Genomic DNA, 19,219 nt, shown 5'->3' on the forward strand with positions numbered 1-19,219 from the left:
GACTCAAGCCTTCAAGTTTAGGTCTGCTTCTTTTTGTGAACTTTATGTGTCTTTGTGGTTTACTTTTTGAGCATGAAAAGCTGGCTCCTCTAAGCCTCCTGTTCTCTTTTGATTTTATATTGGAGTGGTCAGATTGCTTTTGTCTTCAAGAGTTCCCACAGAGGCCCAAGTCAGATGTGGAACAGAGGCTCTCAGGCTTTCTCCTAAGGTCTGGATCCCTCCAGGATAGATTTTGGCCTGAGGAATTTGGGGGTTGTACTGGCCTGGGAGCCGGGCCCAGGAAGGATGCTAGTCTAGGGCAGCTAGTGGCCATACCACTCAGAGATGCAAAGGAAGTTGGGGGTGGGAGGTGGCTCCAAGGGCCCCTGGGGACTGCACTGAGGAGCTGGGTTGGTCCTGGAGAGAGAAGCATGTGGGTTGGAGAGAGGCCTGTGGATCCTGCAGGCCCAGGAAGCAGAGGGAGGTGAGGGTGGGCCCAGGCCCAGAAGCAGTGCTCCTGGGGACCTGAGAAAGAACTGCTCTGGATGTACAGGATCAGGAAGAAGCAGTGGTGGTTCCCCAGGTGTCTGGGGTGCCAAGACAAGGAATGGGACAGGGCCTAGGCTAGGAGGAGAGACCGGCGGGGGAGATGGGAGGGTGAGTGAGGCTGTGGAAATCAAGGCATGGAGGGCAAGATTGACTTACCCTGGCGTGGAGAGAGGCCTGAGGGTCCGGCAGGCCCAAGGAAGCAGAGGGAGGTGAGAGAAGAGTGGGTTTAAAAATGTTTTATTAGTGTATATTAATTGAGATAATGGATCATTATGACATTTTCATAGATGTACATAGTAGATTCTGATCAGATTCGCCCTGCACTGCCCTCCTTGTCCCCTCCCACTTCTGCTGATCCTCTTCCTCCTCCCAACTGGCCCTATTCTGCTTCCATGTCCGTTTTGTTTTTGGTGACTTCAGTGACTTAAATGAGGGTTGCCTACAGGAGCATGTGTGAGGAACAGGTGAGGAGTGGGTGGTTGAATGCAGAGAATCAAATCAGAAATGGGCACTGAGGAGTGATTCTGCCTGGGTTGGCTCGGGGAGGGATGGATGATAATATTAAGGATTAAGAAAATCTCAGGAATCCCCTTCAACCAATGAGTGTTCTTGTTCCAGTGGCCCCAGACTTACTAGAAGCTTTGGGATCTGGAGACCTGCACCTTCATGCTGGCTGCATCACTATATACCTTAAACCTTTTACATAACTGAACTTGGGAGTCTTGATGACATTGCAGCACTGCAGGACCTCCTGTTTCATAGCCTCTGCTAAGGGGCAGCGCTAGATTGAATGAGGTATGCAGTAAACGCTCTCAGGTGCAAAAGATGTCACCATCTCTGCAGAACTGTTTCTCTGATGACTGTTGAGTAGAGAAACTCCATCCAGTGAGATGGAGCCAGTGAGGTTTTACCCAGCTTAGTGGGTAAAGTCTTTGCCATGCAAGCCTTATGACCTAAGTTTGATCCACAGCACCCATGAAAAGAGTCAGTTTTGGTGGCAGTTGTAATTCCAGTGCTGAGGAGGTAGAGACTAGAGGATTCCTGTGGCCATCCTCTGATCAGTGAGCTCCAAGTCCCAGTGAGAAGCTTTTCTCTCAAAACAAGGTATAGACTGGAGACATGGCTCAGCCATTAAGAGTAAACACTTGCTGCTCTTTCAGAGGGCTTGAGTCACATCCCAAGCCCCTACACTGGGACACATCTTCTTTAACTCTAGCTCCAAGGGATCCAGTGCCCTCTTCTATCTTCCTCAGGCACCTGCACAAATGTGGCGTTCACTCACACAGACACACGGACATAGATAAATAAAGTACAAAGCCAATCCCCCTGCACCTGCCAGACCAATTAGTCTATCTCTCAACTCACCAGAAAAGCTGCTTCTTTCAGCAGATAAGAGATAGCACAGAGACCCACAACTCATCAACATGCAGAGGGTAAGGGATTATGGAGTGCGCAGCCCTAAATGAGATACCTATATCACACCTTCTCCCAAGGCTCAGGGACCATTGCAGAATAGGGGACAGAAAGATTATAAGAGCCAGAGGTAATGAGTGAATACAAGGAAGCATGTTTTCCAGGCACAACACAGCATTTGCATATATGAACCTACAGTGCTGGTGACAGCATGCAGAAGACCTGTGCAAGCCATGGAGAAACCCAGCATGGATGAGGGAAGTAGGCAAGAAGCCTAACCCTAGCTAAGGAACTGCTGGAAGTTGATGGCTCATGGGTGGCGGGGAGTCAGTTTTCTTTGAGGATGTGATGTTGGGTAGGTTAACCAGGCTTCACTGGATGGACCCACACCAAAAGGCATTTGGGGGACATAAATTTGACTTGACAAGCTTTTATATAGATAGAGCACATGAAATGGGGTGAGGATATGAAGGGGGTGCAGATAGTGGAGGGTGTCTAAATATGATCAAAATATATTGTATGAAAGTTGCAAGAATTCAATAAAAAAATGAAAATAAACACCCAGCTAAGAAAATAATTTTTAAAAAGAGCAATGGCTGGGCATGGTGGCACACGCCTTTAATTCCAGCACTCAGGAGGCAGAGTCAGGCAGATCTCTGTGAGTTCAAGGCCACCCTTGTCTACATAGTGAGTTCTAGGACACCTGGGCTACAGAGAGACCCTGTCTCAAAAAGACCCCCCCAAAAAAGAGTAATGAAGTCAAAGGAGAGGGCATCTGAATATGGTCAAAATACACTGTATGAAATTCTCAAAGAATCAATTAAAAAATTTTTAAAGGTGCATCCAAGAATACACACACACACACACACACACACACACACACACACACACTGCCCCAAAATGTTATGGTCTGATATCTCAACTTCCTTAGAAAACAAAATTCTTCAGCAATATTGATGGAAATTCCTGTTAAAAGGTGTATTGTACTCATTTCTCATTATTCTCTCTTGTACTGTACAGGTAATGGAAATCCTGTCTCTTCTTCCTTCCTTGATGGATTGTTTGTTGTTTTGGGGGGGGTTGTTGGAGGGGTTATGTGTATGAGTGTATTAGGTGCATGTGTGTAGGTGTACCTATGTCATGCAATGCCTGAGGAAGTCAGAAGAGGGCGTTGGATCCCTTGGAACTGGAGTTAGAGATGGTTGTTAGCCACCATGTGGGTGCTGGGAATCGAACCCAGGTCCTCTGCAAGAGCAGCCAGTGCTCTTAGCCTCTGAGCCATCTCTCCAGCTGTATTTTTGCTGTTTTTGAGACAGCATCTCCCTGTATCCCCATCTGGCCTAGAACTTAATACATAGATCAGGCTGGCCCCAAATTCATAGAGCTCTGCCTGCCTCTGCTTCCCAGTGCTGAGATTAAAAGTATACACTGCCATGCCTTGTTTTTTTGTTTTATTTTGTTTTTTCTTTTTGAGAAAAAAAAATGAAATGATCATTTTTTCCGAGGTATTTGTTGATTATTATGGAACCGTGCTTTCTGTGAGCTTGGATCATCTGTTCCATCACTGCACATACACTGCACACCACACACACGCATGCACACACACACACACACACATGTTATTAAATAAAATACAATAAAACTTTAAAAAATACTGATATAGAAAAGCAGTCACCTACGATCCCACTTGTCAGAGATATTTCTTTTTTGTCTTTTTGAGACAGGGTCTCCCTGTAGGCCCAGCTGGCCTGGAACTCACTATGTAGACCAGGCTGACCTTGAACTCACAGAGATCCACATGCCTCTGCCTCCTGAGTGCTGGGGTTAAAGCCATGTGCCACCATGCGCAGCTAGAGATATTTCTTTAACCCACACAAAAACTTAGGAAAATAATGAAAAAATGTGATAAGTGATTGATAATTAGATTATATGGTATTTGTTACATTTTTCACTCAACAATTTTTTTTTTTTTTTGGTCTTTTTGAAGCAGGGTCTCCCTGTAGCCCCAACTGTCCTGGAACTCACTATGTAGACCAGGCTGGCCTTGAACTCACAGAAATCCACCTGCCTCTGCCTTCCAAGTGCTGGGACTACAGGCGTGCTTCACCATGCCCAGGTACAATGTTATTTTTCAGATCAGTTTTATTAATTTTTATTTACCTATGTGTGTATTTGTGTAGGCCAGAAGAGAGAATCATGAATCCCCTGGGGCTGGCATTACAAGCAGCTGTGAGCCACCTGATATGGACGCTGGGAACCAAACTCAGGTTCTCTGAAAGAGTAGCAAGCACTCTTAGGCACTAAACCATCTCTCCAGCCCAACAGTGTTATCTTTTTATGGTGACATATCTAGATATTTTACCCCCCTTATTTCTTTGTCATGAGGTGGCTTTCCATTGTTGGCCTGATGACAGATATGATAAGCCTGCACGTTTCCATTTTTTCCCAATTAAAGGTATGGCTATGGTAGACATTTTAATGTGTGAGATTTTACTCTTTTTTAAATTTTATTTATTATTTTATGTGTATGCATGCAGTGCCTGCATGTAGGTAAGTGTACCCATGTTGTGCAATGCTTGTGGAGGACAGAAGAGGCTATCAGATCCCCTGGAACTGGAGTTACAGATAGTTGTTAGTTGCCATGTAGGTGCTGGGATTCAAACCTGGGTCTTCTGCAAGAACAGTCAGTGTTCTTAACTGCTGAGCCATCTTTGTAGCCCGAGCTTTTACTCTTTCAAGGATAAATCTAGAAAGGGAAAGAGTTGCCCAGAATTTAGCCATTCGTGGGGTATGGTGGCACACACCCGTAGTCTGAGACAGAAGGGTCAAAAGAGCTAGGCCAGCCTGAGTAATTTACCAAAACCCTGTTTCAAGATAAGCTTGAAAAGATCCAGGACATTCTTCAGTGGTAGAGCACTCATCTAGCGTGTACAGGGCATTGGATTTGATCTTAAGTACCAAAAATATTGATCATTATAAACATAATTTTGGTTTTTTTTTTCCTCCGTGTGTTTTATATTCAGTAAAGAATTGTTTTAAAAGTTAAACTATAGGTTCTAATGTCTTAAAATATGAATTTCAGAAAATATTTGAAAGTGAAGAAAGGGACTCTGATTTCATTTTTAGCCACTCAAGTAATAAGAGTTTCAGTTCAGCTTCTTAATAATAGTTTGTCAGCTTTCATAATAAATCCTTTTGCTTTAAAAAAGGAAGCTTGGGTGGGAGATTGTTGAGTGTGATCCATTATGGCATGATGTTCAAACCTCAGGCAAATCTGCTACTAGAACTATGTTTTCATTTTGTATGATTAATATTTTCAACCCTGACTTAAGTTAATTAACTTTTACTTCCAATTTGATATCTTTTGAGGAAGTTTAATTGAGCTGCTTCTCAGCATAAATTTATAATCATGTTCAGCTGAACTACAGAGAATTAAGGGCAGTTGAAAGCTTGTCTCTTTGTGATATTTTTGAATAATTAATTTGATTGAAACAAATCTCATTAAAGACCTTTAAAATGAAAATTTATGTAATATTAGGGGGCTGGAGAGATGGCTCAGCGATTAAGAACATTGGTTGTTCTTACAGAAGACCTGGGTTCAAATCCCAGCACCCACATGGCAGCTAACAACTGTCCGTAACTCCAGTTCCAGGGGATCCGACAGCCTCTTCTGACCTCTGCGGGCATTGTATGACATGGGTGTACTTACCTACATACAGGCAATACACACATACACATAAAAATAATAAATGAAATATATTAAAAAAAAGAATGTTTATGTAATATTAGAAAAAGATTTTCATCCATTTGCTCTCTCTCTCTCTCTGAATCTTCATGGATTAACCGTAATTCTACTTCTTCTAAAAACTAAAATATTGCAGCTAATGATTCCACACAACTGCCTCCAGGAGATCTGGTGCCCTCCCCCCTTCTGGCCTCTAGGGACACTACACTCACATGAACAAATCCATACATAGACACACACATATACTCATATTTAAATTTTTTCTCAGAAATCCCAGGGGATTTCCCTCATGTTGGGGTTTTTGCTTCTTTCCTAGTACAGTGGCAGAGACCAAACTGTGAGGGGGAAATTAAGTGCAATGGAAACCTGTTCCAATATGACTCACAAGATTCACAAATGCTGTCATGGCTGTTGTTTCAGCACTTGGCCCTGGAGTCCAGAACTGCTATAATTTGTTCTTGAGTGGCATTTCACTGAATTTGAAATTTGGAGCCTGGGAGAAAATTAACTCACCCATAATATACCTGTTGTTGCCTTTCTGGGACCAGGTTGTCAGAAGCTGAAACAGAAGTTAATATCTGGAAGGTCTCAGAAGTACCCTGTTGTCAGTGATAATGAGTTATATTTGAGGAGGAAGCATAAAAATTTACTTCATGTTACTTAGTAGAGGTGATAAACATTACCATTGAAATCTACCTGATGACTTTATAGACATACACAGGTGCCAAGGATCCAAGTGCAACCAACTATGTTCCCAGAACCTACATGGCGGCTATGAACTGTCCTTAACTCCAGTTCCAGGGGAATCTGAAGCCCTCTTCTGACCTCTGTGGCAATGCACAACATGGGTGCACTTACCTACATGCAGGCAATACACTCGTATACATAAAATAAAGATAATGATAAAACCCTGTCTTACAGGGTTTATACTGAGTTCAGTATTGTATAACTGTATTAGTTCAACTGTGAACCTAAAAATATTTATAGCCACTTTTGAAAGAAATGTATCTTTGCTCTGGAAATTGTTATTGAGTATGTTAAAGCTATAATGAAATGCTTCTTCTAAAAAATAAAGAATTAAAAAAAAAAAAAAGAAGAGGAGGAGGAATCCAAAAACCGCTCAGAAAACCCAAGTAGCTGGTCAAGAGCATAGCAGTCACTAGGCATGGTGGTGAAGACTTTAATCAGCACTCAAGAGGCTGAGGCAGGAGGATCACAATTTCAAAGCCAACCTCTGCTGCATGAAAAGTTCAAGGCCAACATGGGCTACATAGTGAGACCCTGTCTTTAAATAAATCATCAAGGGGCACCAGGGCAGGAACTGAGGCAGAAACCTTGAAGGAAGGCTGCTCACTGGCTCACTTCCCCTGGCTTGCTCGGCTGCTTTTCTTATACAGCCCAGGCCTATCTGCTCAGGGGTGGCTGCCCACAGTGGACTGGGCACTCCAATATCAATTAGCAATCCAGAAAATGCCCCACAGACATGCTCACAGGCCAATCTAATTCCTCAATTGAAGGTCCCGCTCCCCCTCCCCCTCCCCCCTCCCTTCCTGTAGCTCCAGCTGGCCTAAAACTATGTAGACCAAGTTGGCCTTGATCTCATAGGCCTGCCTCTGCATCCCAAATGCTGAGATTCAGATGTGTGCTACCAGAACTCTTCAGTAACTTAGAAGACATGTGCAAAGGCCAGTGGGCTGGCTCAGTGGGTAAAAGCACTTGCCACTTAAACCTGGTGACCTGGGTTCGATTGCCAATATGCATAGTAGAAAGAGAACAGACTCCAAAAGTTGTCCTCTCACCTTCGTGCACACAGTGGCATACCTGCCCTCACTCACACACATCAGTTACACACACAGTAGTAAATAAAATGAAGTCGGTAGGCAGGGGAAGAAACAAGAGAGGAAGGTTTTCTGCTTTTACTTTTCATTCAGCTGTGATAAATATTTGTATCCTCTCTTATTCCAATGGAATTTTTAAGATTTTATTTTTCAATTTTTAAATAATTTATTTTTATTTTATTCATAGGAGTGTTTTCCCTGAATGTATGTAAGTACACAGTGTGAAAGCAGTGCCTCAGGAGGCCAGAAGATGGTGTTAGATCTCCTAGAACTAGAGTCATAGACAGTTGTTAGCCACCATGTGGGTACTGGAAACTGAACCTGGGTCTTCTGCAAGAGCAGTCGGTACAGTGCCCATGGAGGTCCTAAGAGAGCATCAGATCCCCAGAGCTGGAGTTACAGGTCATTGTGAACCACCTACCAGGGTTGCTGGCTGCTGTTCCTCTGTAAGAGCTATATGTGTTCTTAACCCCTTTCCAGTCCTTCATATCTCTTCCTACAAAGGACACGATTTCATTGATTAGGGCTCCACCTTCAACTCCACCTCTAAATACCATCATATTTGGAATTAGGAGTTCAATATACAAATTCTGTGGAGAAATAATTTCTTGATCTATAGTAATTTAGCAAAAAACCGTGAGTTTTCTAGAGGGAGGACTGTCAATCATTGAAAATCAAGCATGTATAAACTAGACTGCCAGAAAAACCAGTATCTTAGGTTTTAAGATACTAGACTACCTGGGTGGATCTGAAAATAGAAATCAGACTAGGCCTGGTGGCGCACACCTTAACCCCAGCACTTAGAAGGCAGAGGCAGGCAATCTCTGAGTTTGAGGCCAACCTGGTCTACATAGCGAATTCCAGGCCAGCTAGGGTTACAGAGAGACCCTGTTTCAAAAAGACCAAGAAAAAAAAAAAAGAAAAAAGAAAATACAAATCAGGACTAAAGCTAGTTCTTGCCTTCTTTATGGGACTATCAAAGGTAAGGACATGTCTAAATAATTGACTCTTCTTCCCTTAATACATTAACTTACCTTTAGAGGAGAAATTCTGGAGAAAGCACTTAGCTTCTCTACTTCTCAGTTTATTGGAAATAAAATTTAAAACGGCATTTTTCCCATTTATTAGATAATCTGAATGTTTACTCTTTATGAAACAATGCAAGTGCTGCTCCTCACCAAATGAAATCATTGTTTTCCTTTGACTATTAAAAGCTAAAAGGATAGTGACATGTAAATATATTATTTACATGTATTTATGTATGTGTTTGTACCATCACATATGTGTCATTGGGGTACATTATTGTCCTGGGTACAGGCTTCTTTGCATTAAGATAACCATAGCCTGATAGGGCTCCATACTGACTCATACTGACAGCCAGCTCTTACATACTTTCTCCATGTTGTGTGACATGGGATTCTACCTTTCCAACTTTGAATTCTACACCTCAGACTGTGGGTGCCTGGCACCTTCTGTTCTGGCTCAGGATTTATTTAGTAGACATGTACATAAAGATGACTCCCAGGATTCATCTTTTTTTTTTTTTTTTGTATGTGCCTTATGCATGTTTGACATATATTTGTGCCTTAAGAGTACCAGTTTTTAAACTACCCTGAACAGATTATTCAGCTTCTCTGTTTCAGGCTCAGTGAAAGTAAATAATACTCCAGTTGTCTTGAGATTTATTTGGTAACCTTTGTGTGAATTTCTTAGCATAGTTAAGCTGGCAAGATGTCTCAGCAAGTAAGAGTCTTCTGCCAAGCCTAGTAGCCTGAGTTTGGTCCCCAGAATACAGATGATGATGGAAGGAAGGAACCAACTCCTGCAACTCCTCTAACCTCCACATGCCCACCACTGTGACGCATGCACACACACACACACACACACACACACACACACACACTAAATAAGTATAATTTTCAAAGAAAAGTTTAGCATCATGTTCTGCAGACCAAGTCCTCAGTAAATGGTATCTATCATTATTGTTAATTATCCAAAGACTTCCAGGAAGAATAGATTGCTTTCCTTGTTTGACCCTGCTGTACTTGGAAGACTTCCATCTGTTGTTTAAAGAGTAGTGACCCATAGCCGGGCGTGGTGGTGCACACCTTTAGTCCCAGTAGCCTTTAGTCCCAGTACTCGGGAGGCAGAGGCAGGCAGATCTCTGTGAGTTTGAGGCCAGCCTGGTCTCCATAGCGAATCAGTCCAGCTGGGGCTACAGGAAGAGCCTGTCTCAAAAAAAACAAAAAGAAAAAAGAAAAGAAAAAAGAAAAGAAAAAACATCTCTTTCGTGACCCAAGAAACTGCAGCTTCTTAGTAATGAATAAGTGGCAATCTCAAGTTCATTGTGTTTCAAATCTATCATATCCCTTCTGATTACTTACTGAATTTTCTCCAGAGTTTGTTTCATTTGGGGATGAGAAAATACAAAATCTGCCTACATAGCTGGAAACTCTGTATCTTTTGTTTCAATTGGTAAATTTCTATAGGACATAAGACTATAAAACCTCAAAGGAGAGCCACCTCTCCCAACACATAGAGGTCACTTGGCATTTAAATGTTTCAATTAATTTGTATTTTGTGTGTATGAGTGTTTTGCTTGCATGTATAGAAGTATACCTCTGTCATACAGTGTTCACAGAGAATGGAAGAGTGTGTGAGATCCCTTAGAACTAGATTTAGGACAGTTGTTACCTGCCATGTGGGTGCTGGGAACTGAATCCAGTTCCTCTGCAGGAGTAACCAGTGCTCTTAACTACTGAACCATCTTTCCAGCATACCCCCCACCAAATTTTTTAAATTACATTTGTGTGTTTGTATACATGTGTGCACATGCACGTGCTTGTATACGATGGAAATAGGTGGAGGTCAGAAAACAGCTTGCAGGAATCACTTCTTTCCTTCCATGTGGGCTCCAGTGATCAAATGCAGGTCATCCCTCTTGGCTGCCAGTGTGTCTGCCTTCTGAACCACCTCACCCATCCCTCTGTGTTTACGTGTGTGTGTGTATGTGTGTGTTCATTTCATTACAGCATTAACATATTCAATAACAATTTCCAGAGCAAAGATACATCTCTTTCAAAAGTGGCTGTAAATTTTTAGCTTCACAGTTGAATTAATACAGTTATACAATATTGCAGTCAGTATAAACCCTGTAAGACATAAAATTGAATGAGTTTTTAACCTTTAAAAAAGATCTCCATTTCCTACAGAAAAACTCATTGTTTTTGCTAATAACACTTAGATGTTTGCACATGCATCTCTGATCTCTATGTATCTGATTATTACTAGTCACAGCTGGTTACACTCAGATCCTTGGCACCTAAGTATGGATGTAAAGTCATCAGGTAGACTGCAATGGTAATGTTTATTACCTCTACTAATTAACATGAAGTAAATTTTTATGCTTCCTCCTCAAATATAACTCTTTTTTTTTATTTGTTGATATTTGTGTGTGTGTGTATATCATACAGAACATCTCAAACAATCTTATGTGTGTCATTTTTAAGGCCAGAAACAAGGCTTTGTTCAGAGATTTGCATTTCCCCTTTAGACTAACCTGGTCAGGTCAAGTTCCCCTGTGTCTCCAGTTTCTAGCTCTCTTCCTAGTTTTCCATGGCACAGCATTTCTGCAGAGCTCTGCACATTGACAAGGAACAGCTGCTCCCACTGTAAATGCCACACCTGCTGGCACTGCAGAAAGCAGCAGCTGCAAGCACCTTCTGCAGAGCCTCTAAGCATTTAGACAACACCCAAGAGGCACAATTGTAGCTTCCTCAGTCAAATGAAAGGATAAGCCTACTTGTTTCTACATCCGGAACCCATTTTGCCCTCTTAGAATTAAATTACTATTAAGTTCTGTCTTGTCAAAATGGAAGGTGAGCAGATCCATGAACATAAAAGTTTGATTTTCTATATACTCCAGCTTTTTGCTGCTTAAAGATGATTTTTTAATGTATGTGTGAAGGTTTTGTGGTAGCGTGTGTTGGTTCAAGGACAATTTTCACAGAGTCAGTTCTCCCCTTCCACTTGCTGAGTTAGGGTTTCTTGTTCTAGCCACACTGCTTACTCCAGGCTAGCTGGCCACAGGGTTCCATTCTCCTCTCTCCTATTTTGCTGTAGGAGTGCTGGGATCATAGATGCATGCCACCACATCCTTTTTTAAAATGTGGGTGCCAGGAATCTAGCCATCACATCAGCCCTCAAAACCAGTATTTTTAGAAAAAAATCATTGTTTTTAACCTCAGTCACAGTGAAGGCTGGAGTCCACATCACAGATTGTATATTTGGAGCTGATTAAATGTCCTTCCACATAGGGCTCTGCAACTTAGTCCCTCAGTACCCCTGGAGATACCAAGAGTAATGGGCTGGTTTCTGCCCTCAGGGAGCATAGCTCAGTCTACTAAAAGTCTGTTGCACTGGTGCCTACAGCCTGATGGGGATTGACCTTATGTTTACTGGAGTATAAGTGCAATAAGAAATTTTCTTTATCTGGGCCAGCCAGATCATCAGGTTAAAGGCTCCCAAACCTGACAACCAAGTTCAGTCCCTGGGATCCACATGGTCTTAAAGGAGAGAACCAGCTCCTACAAGTTGTCCTCTGACCTCCACACGCATACCAAGGTATACACCTACACACACGCACACGCACACGCACAAATAAATAATGTGGGGCTGGAGAGTTGGCTCAGCGGTTAGGAGCACTGGCTGCTCTTGCAGAGGACCCAGGTTCAGTTCCCAGCACCTACATGCAGCTGACAACCATCCATAACTACAGTTTCAGGGGATTTGATGCCCTCTTCTGACCTCCATAGGCACTGCATGACTGTGGTGCACTTGCATACATACAGACAAAACACACATACACAAAAAATAAAAATAAATTTAAGAAAATTTAAAACTAAATAAATCTAATGTTAAAAGGAAAAAGAATAGAAATTTTCTTTACCCTGGTGTCACAGAACTCAACGGTAGGTAATTAAGTTCTGGTTTAGAAAAGGTCTCTGGATGCAGAGGTCTTGGTGGCAAGAATGCTCACAGGTAACTCCCTGAATCAGGCCCATTCCATACATCTTCTCATTTCAGATAGAACCAAATGATCCTTTGTGTGTCTCTGTAAATTAAGGAGGTTAGAAAATATGGTGAGTAGAAAACATAGAGGGGCTACACATACTGCTTTTTAACTTAGTTTTGCTACTTCGTATATTTTGGTCATCTGTGTTGTTATATTTTTTCACATTATTCTTAATGACTATGTTTCTCCAAACATTTGCCTTATAACTAAATTAGTTAAGAAGATATTATATAGGTTGAGTATATAGCTAAGTACTATACTGTTCACATTTAGTGTGATTTAATATCCAGCACCAAGAAGAAAAAAGGAGAAAGGAAAAGAAAATCAATTTCTCTCTCTCTCTCTCTCTCTTTCTCTCTTTTTGTGTATGAAAGATAAAACCATGAACATATCAATAAAGTATTAGCATGTTTGTATTAGTACATTAGCACCAGAAGTCTAAAGGGGGCACATTATTAAATGCATAAATATTAAAGGCTAACAGCAGAAAAGATGAGTGTCAGGATATAGGAAAAAAAGATCTCTTTCAGGTATGAAGAGGACTATAAATAAAATGTGACCACATTTCCCTTTAATTCTCACAACTTTGTGAAGTAGGTGTTTGAAATCCTTTTAGAGAATAAGAAACTGAGTCACAGAAAGTTGGGAGTATAGGAATAAATGTATTTCTGTGCGAATGATAGTGCTGATGAAGAACAAAAGCTGATAGAATAAGAGGCAGAGTAGAGAAGTAGCTAGACATCATCATGTCAGCCTTGGAGGTGACCCTGGCTCTGTCTTCCTAGGCATAGGATGGACAAGCTTCCTTTAGAACAGTTATGAGCATTATGCTTCAGTCCCATCCTTTGAAGTATTTATTTCCATATACTTTCTCATTGAAACTGCCATGAGAAAAATGACACTTTGAAAGATATGTCAAGTGTGTCTTCAAATCCAACAGTGCAAAGGCATCAAAGGCAGATGGATTAGGCACTGACACAACAGACTTCAGTACCCCTTAGTGTTCACTCCTTGTTGAGTGCACCGTACCATCCCTGAGATAGAAGTTATCAGAGCTGGAGGCTGGAGAGATGGCTCAGTGGTTAAGAGCACTGGATGCTCTTGCAGAGGACCTGGGTTCAAATCCCAGCACCCACATGACAGCTAACAACCGTCCATAACTCCAGTTCCAGGGGATCCAATGCCTTCTTCTAACCTCTGTGGGCATTGAACAACATGGGTGCACTTGCACACATCCAGACAATACACTCATACATCAAATAAAGATACTAAATAAAACATTTTAAAAAGTTATCAGAGCCACAGTCACATGGGGATAATATAATAGTAAAAGTCACAAGTCATGAATTGCTTATCAAGTAGATGGGGACAAAAATTGTATGAATAAAACAAGAGAATACTTAGTCGTTCTCGTAATTTATCAATGAGAAAATCTGAAATGAAAAGAATTTAGGTCTAATGTTCTATCATATTTAAATGACTCCAGTCAAATTAAAAATACCAGCACATTGCCGGGCATGGTAGCACACACCTTTAATCCCAGCACTTGGGAAGCAGAGGCAGGTGGATCTCTGTGAGTTTCTGGACAGCTGGGGCTACAGGGAGACGTGAGCAGATGGCTCCTTGATTATCCACGGTAAGATGTTCCTATGCAATTGATTAAATTCTGACTTTAAACAGGAATATAATAGTTATCTCCCATGGCAACAAAATTTATGCTATGCAATAACATTGACATACTTACAGAATCCTGTTTAACAGGCCCTCTAGGGCTCTGGCAGATACTATAGTTTGGTCTGTTTTGTACATTTTTTAGAAATCTGGAAAAGCTGAGGAACCAAAATATCTGTCATAAAACTTTTGCATTGAGCTCAAATACTGTTCTCATAAACTTGAGAGCAATGGAGTCAAGGATTTAAGTTTTTTATTAACTGTAGCCCAAACTGAATTTGGTGGTTTTTAATAGTTGCTTAGAATTAGTGTTTGAGCCAGGCTTGGTGGTGCACACCTTTAATCCCAGCACTCGGGAGGCAGATGCAGGCGGATCTTTGTGAGTTCCAGGCCGGCTGGGGCTACACAGAGACCCTGCCTCAAAAAAACCAAACCAAACAAACAAAAGGAATTAGTGTTTGAATCTGTAGTACAAAAAATATTGACATTTTTAACATTAATGAGTCCTATATACACACATCTTTCATAATGTATATATATTATGTAAAATATGCAGGCCGTATTTTTATAAATACTTTTTTCCCTAAACAGATAAACAATCAGATCCTGTATGGAAGAAGTCATCAAAATGCATCTGCCATTATCAAGACTGCCCCAACCAAGGTCAAACTGGTTTTCATCAGGTAAGGTAGATACTCCTGATTTAAAAAATATGCAGTCGCCTTTGGAGAGGTTATTATTGGCATAAGACTGTTTAATTTTTGGTTTGTCTTGCAAAGTTACTGTATTCTAAAGCTACACTTTCCTTTTGTAACTGTCACTTTAAGATAAGTACAGACTGTTTTGACTATGAAGTGTTCTTGTTTTTCATGTTTCATAAGATAGAATTGGTAGTTGAATTTAGTATTTCTATCAACTTAAAAGGTTCTTTACATGCTGAATCTGATTTTCCTGTATGCAAATGGAATGGAGTGGTCTGGCTTCTCATGTCACTGTCAGTTGGTATATTTGCTGATTCATTATTGCCTTTATGAAAGAATCAGCAGTTACAGAACCCAGAAACATGTAGGAGCTGCTTAAAACAATAACTGGGGATAACAGAGTGGTCTAGACAGAGCGTCTGTCTAGCGTGTGCCCGGTCCTGGCTCATCCCCAGTACCAGAAAGTTGAGAGTGCTGGCTAGGGATAGAGCTCAGTTAGTACAATGCACAAAACGTTGGACTCCAACTCCAACAGGTGTATTGCATGCCTACAATCCCAGCACTTGGGAGGTGGGGGAGGAGGATCAGTTCAAGGTCATCCTTCACTGCATAGAGAGTTGGAGGCCAGCTTGGGCTACATGAAACATTGCCTTGAAAAAAAATTAAAAAGAGTGCTGGTTGGAGATGTATGCTGGGACAATCAGCTCTGCTGTGTGTTCTGAAGCACACAGCCCACCTCACCTGCTAGCTGACTGAGCTCTTACACTGCTTGTCAACCAGAACTGGGAATTCATACATCTTCTAGCTGATTTTGTCATGTCAGCAAGAGAATGACATTGAGTCTCTATTATTTAATTAAATGATAGATAAGTCTGAATTTTTGGTACGTGGTGTAACTATTTCTGGGATTCTTTTCCCTCTCTGCCTCAGTTAACCTCTTTTAAAATGGGCTCCATAAAACACCTGCCTCGTTCATTGTTTTATTTTAAAATGATCAATATGGACTGGGCTACAGCTCAATGGAAGAGCACTTGCCAAGAATGCTCAAGGCCCTGGGTTTCATCCTCAACACCACAAAACAAACAAATATGAAACAATAACTCAGTGTAGAGCATAGAGTAAGGGCTGAAAGGACATTAGCTGTCTTTTATGATGGAGATGATTACTTTTCTTCCCCTTCTCACTAGTTACTATCAGTGAAACTCATCCATTCCTGTGGGCACTGGGATTAGAGGGTTGTTTTATTTCCAGACTGGGCACTGAGATCACTGACTATCCCTTCCCACGTCATCTTTCAGCCTCACCTGGTATTAACATTTTTCTCCCGAAGTAATCCTTCATTGGCACCCTTTTTTCCTTCTTAGTGATTCTTTCTGCCTGTCTCAGTTTTATTCCAAAGGAGGAAAACTTTTGTCTGTCAGCTCCTCAGGCTTCTCAACCTGATGCCATCTGTTAGGCACAAATCTTTGTTTAGAGTCCTTGCTCTTCCATCTGTCAGGGCTTGCCACTGAGCATTTGACAATGATAAACCTGAGCAGACTTGAAGAAAGGTCAGTCACTCAACAGTTTAGGTATTGCCCATCAAGAAAAGTCCATACAAATCACAGTTCAGGCTTGAAAACTTCACATAAAGCTGTTAGGATTACACAAAACGAATATGAATGTAACCTGTTGTGGTTTCACATGGCTTGAGTATGTCCCATGGGGTTTGTGTGTGGAAAGCTTGGTCTCCAATGCAATGTGAGGAGGGGTGGGATTTTGAGGGGTGTGGCTTAAAAGTTAAAAGGTCATGGGTGCTGCCCTAGAAGGGACTTCTCACGGAACTCTATTTGCTTAACACCAAGTTCTTATATTATGAAAGTATAAGCCTGGGAGTGGAGTTGTAGCTTAGTGGAAGAGGGCTTGCCTACCTTGTGTGAGTATTTCAGTCCTATCCCCAGCACTACAAAAAGATTAAAACAGACAGAAAACAACAAAATGAGCCTGATCTCCAAATCACTCCCTGGCCTCTTATCTTTCCATATGATCTCTCCCTCTGTTACAAACTCTCAGTGATCTCATCTGTCCCTGGCTTTCAGCAGAGCCCGCACCATGGTGTTTAGACTTTCCGCCTTTAAAAGTTATGAGCTAAAACAAATGTCTTTTCTTTATAAACTACCCAGCCTGCGATATTTTATTATAGCAGTGAAACAGACTAGGATAAGTACTTTGCTGTCTGTGTTTAGTGTTTGTGGTGGCAGCAACTGCAGAGCTGTTAGTAACATTGGTCTTGCCTCTTTGGCATTAGTGGGGCCTTGGGTACCAGTTTAGAGCTGTTCTGTTTTAAAGGGAACAAAAAGGAAATTGAGAATCCAGAGGAAATCTTTTAATACAATAAAATATTTGGGAATTAGAACCTTCCTCCAATAAAGAGGAAATTACATGAAGTTATATGGAACACAGAAGAGGGAACTGTGTGGAATTTTAGTAACAGCAATAAAGACTTACCAGTTTAGTTTCTGATAATTTGGGTTCTTATTTCTTTCAGAGCAGAGCAGAATCAGAAAATAATTTTTTCAGTAAATTAATGATGTATGAAAGACCGAGGAGGCTGCTGAATGGTTTTTTTGCTGAATTGATTTTAAGTAATTTAGGAATTATCAATGTACATTTGAAATATTGAATCTGATAAAGACTGTTGTAGTCCATCAAGGCACTTATAAAAGCAGCACCAGCTGCCTGGCTTTCAGGTACAGGGCCTGATGTCAGGGTTCCTGTAGCTTTGGTGTCTGGTGAGGTCTCACTTCCTGTCTCTTGTTGGGTCTTCTCCTGGCTGAAGAGGCTCTCTTACTGCTGTTTTATAAGACAAAGAATTCCATGAGTGTTCTGCCTCCACGACCAGATCTTTCTGGAAGCCCCCCTACTGATCCCTGTGCATTAACTTGTGGGGATACAAGCATTTGGCCATTGTTCTTGCAAAGTCATTAAATTATATAATGCTCAGTGAATACTGGGCATTCAGAAAATGTTGTTAGATAAATTTCAGTTCCCATAGAGCAATTCTAGATTCTTTCTTCTCCAAAGTAAAAACTATATCAAGTTACTTGGCGTTATTATTATTGTGTGGATCTAATTATTCATTTTTTAATGTGTATGAGTGTTTTGCCTGCATGTATATAAGTATACCATGTGTACACAGTGTCCATGAAGGCCAGAAGAGGGTATAAGATCTCCTGGAACTAGAGTTATGGACAGTTGTTAGCTGCCATGTGGGTACTGGGAACCAAACCCAGTCCTTTGCAAGAGTAGCCAGTGCTCTTAACCGCTGAGCCATCTCTCCATCCCCTATTGTGTGGATTTAAATATATTTTTTTTTTGTAACTCAAAATTCTTGTTTCAATACAGCTTCCTATAATTTTCCAAAATTAGCTAAGTTTAGAAGATTTTTCCATATTTTTTAAATAGGAAGGTAAAAGCGAGACTGGCAGCGTAGCTCAGTGGTAGAGTGCTTGTCTGGCATGTGCAAGACCCTGGTTTTGAGCCCAACATTGCCAAAAAGAAAATAAAAGCAAAAACAAAGAAAACAAGAAAATAGGAAAGAAAAAACTGTAGGGGCGATTCTAAGCAGTTTGTTGGCATATCAACCTTGAGACTCATAGAAAAGTGAGCCTAAACTAAATCATGAGAGATGTGCACCCTGCTGACAGCCAGCCTTTGGACTGAACAGATCTGCATCTGCTATTTTATGGTCAAACAGTGAGTGAAGGCTTCACTTGCCAAACTGGAAGGAGCTATTCATTTGAGAATGCTTACCTAAAAGGAGAAGTTTGGGTTTTGGGTTTTTTTGTTGTTGTTGTTGTTGTTGTTGTTGTTGTTTCCTTTTTCTTTCTTCCCCTCCACTAAAGCCTGACTGAACCAGTAAAAAAAGAAACCCTGCCTGGACTTGAAACCCAGCTATTTCTACCCCAACTGTGGGAGCTTGGTCAGCTTCCCACTCTGTAATGTGGGAATGATACAGCCGCTTCATAGGCCATCTAATGTGTTAATACATACAAATTGCCTGGCCATATGGACTTAGCAACGTCTGCTGCTGTGGTGGTGACTCATATAGAACAGTAGAAAAGGAAGAGAGGAAGAAGGTGAACGATGTCAGAAAGAAAAAGTATGAAAAATGCACTCTTCCTATGTATTTTGTCTAATTTCACGGTACTGATGTGTGTGTGTGCGTGTGCATGTGTATGTGTGTGTGTGTGTGTGTGTGTGTGTGTGT

The 19,219-nt window shown here is 41.3% G+C and overlaps 1 protein-coding gene across 4 annotated transcripts in view; it reads left to right on the plus strand.

Annotated features, from left to right (window-relative positions):
• Positions 1 to 19,219, plus strand: part of LOC103729163 (inaD-like protein) — a 315,156-nt gene that overhangs the window by 129,468 nt on the left and 166,469 nt on the right. For all 4 annotated transcript variants that reach the window (XR_003848556.1, XM_029560655.1, XM_008827155.3 and 1 more), the window contains one exon: positions 14,861 to 14,952. Coding sequence is in view for 3 of the 4 variants with exons in the window: in XM_029560655.1 (XP_029416515.1) it covers positions 14,861 to 14,952 (92 nt within the window). In the remaining variant the exon portion in view is untranslated. The remainder of the gene's footprint in view (positions 1 to 14,860; positions 14,953 to 19,219) is intronic.

This window comes from Nannospalax galili, unplaced genomic scaffold, assembly GCF_000622305.1.
Source record: "Nannospalax galili isolate Female #2095 unplaced genomic scaffold, S.galili_v1.0 scaffold793, whole genome shotgun sequence".
NCBI classification, from domain to species: domain Eukaryota; kingdom Metazoa; phylum Chordata; class Mammalia; order Rodentia; family Spalacidae; genus Nannospalax; species Nannospalax galili.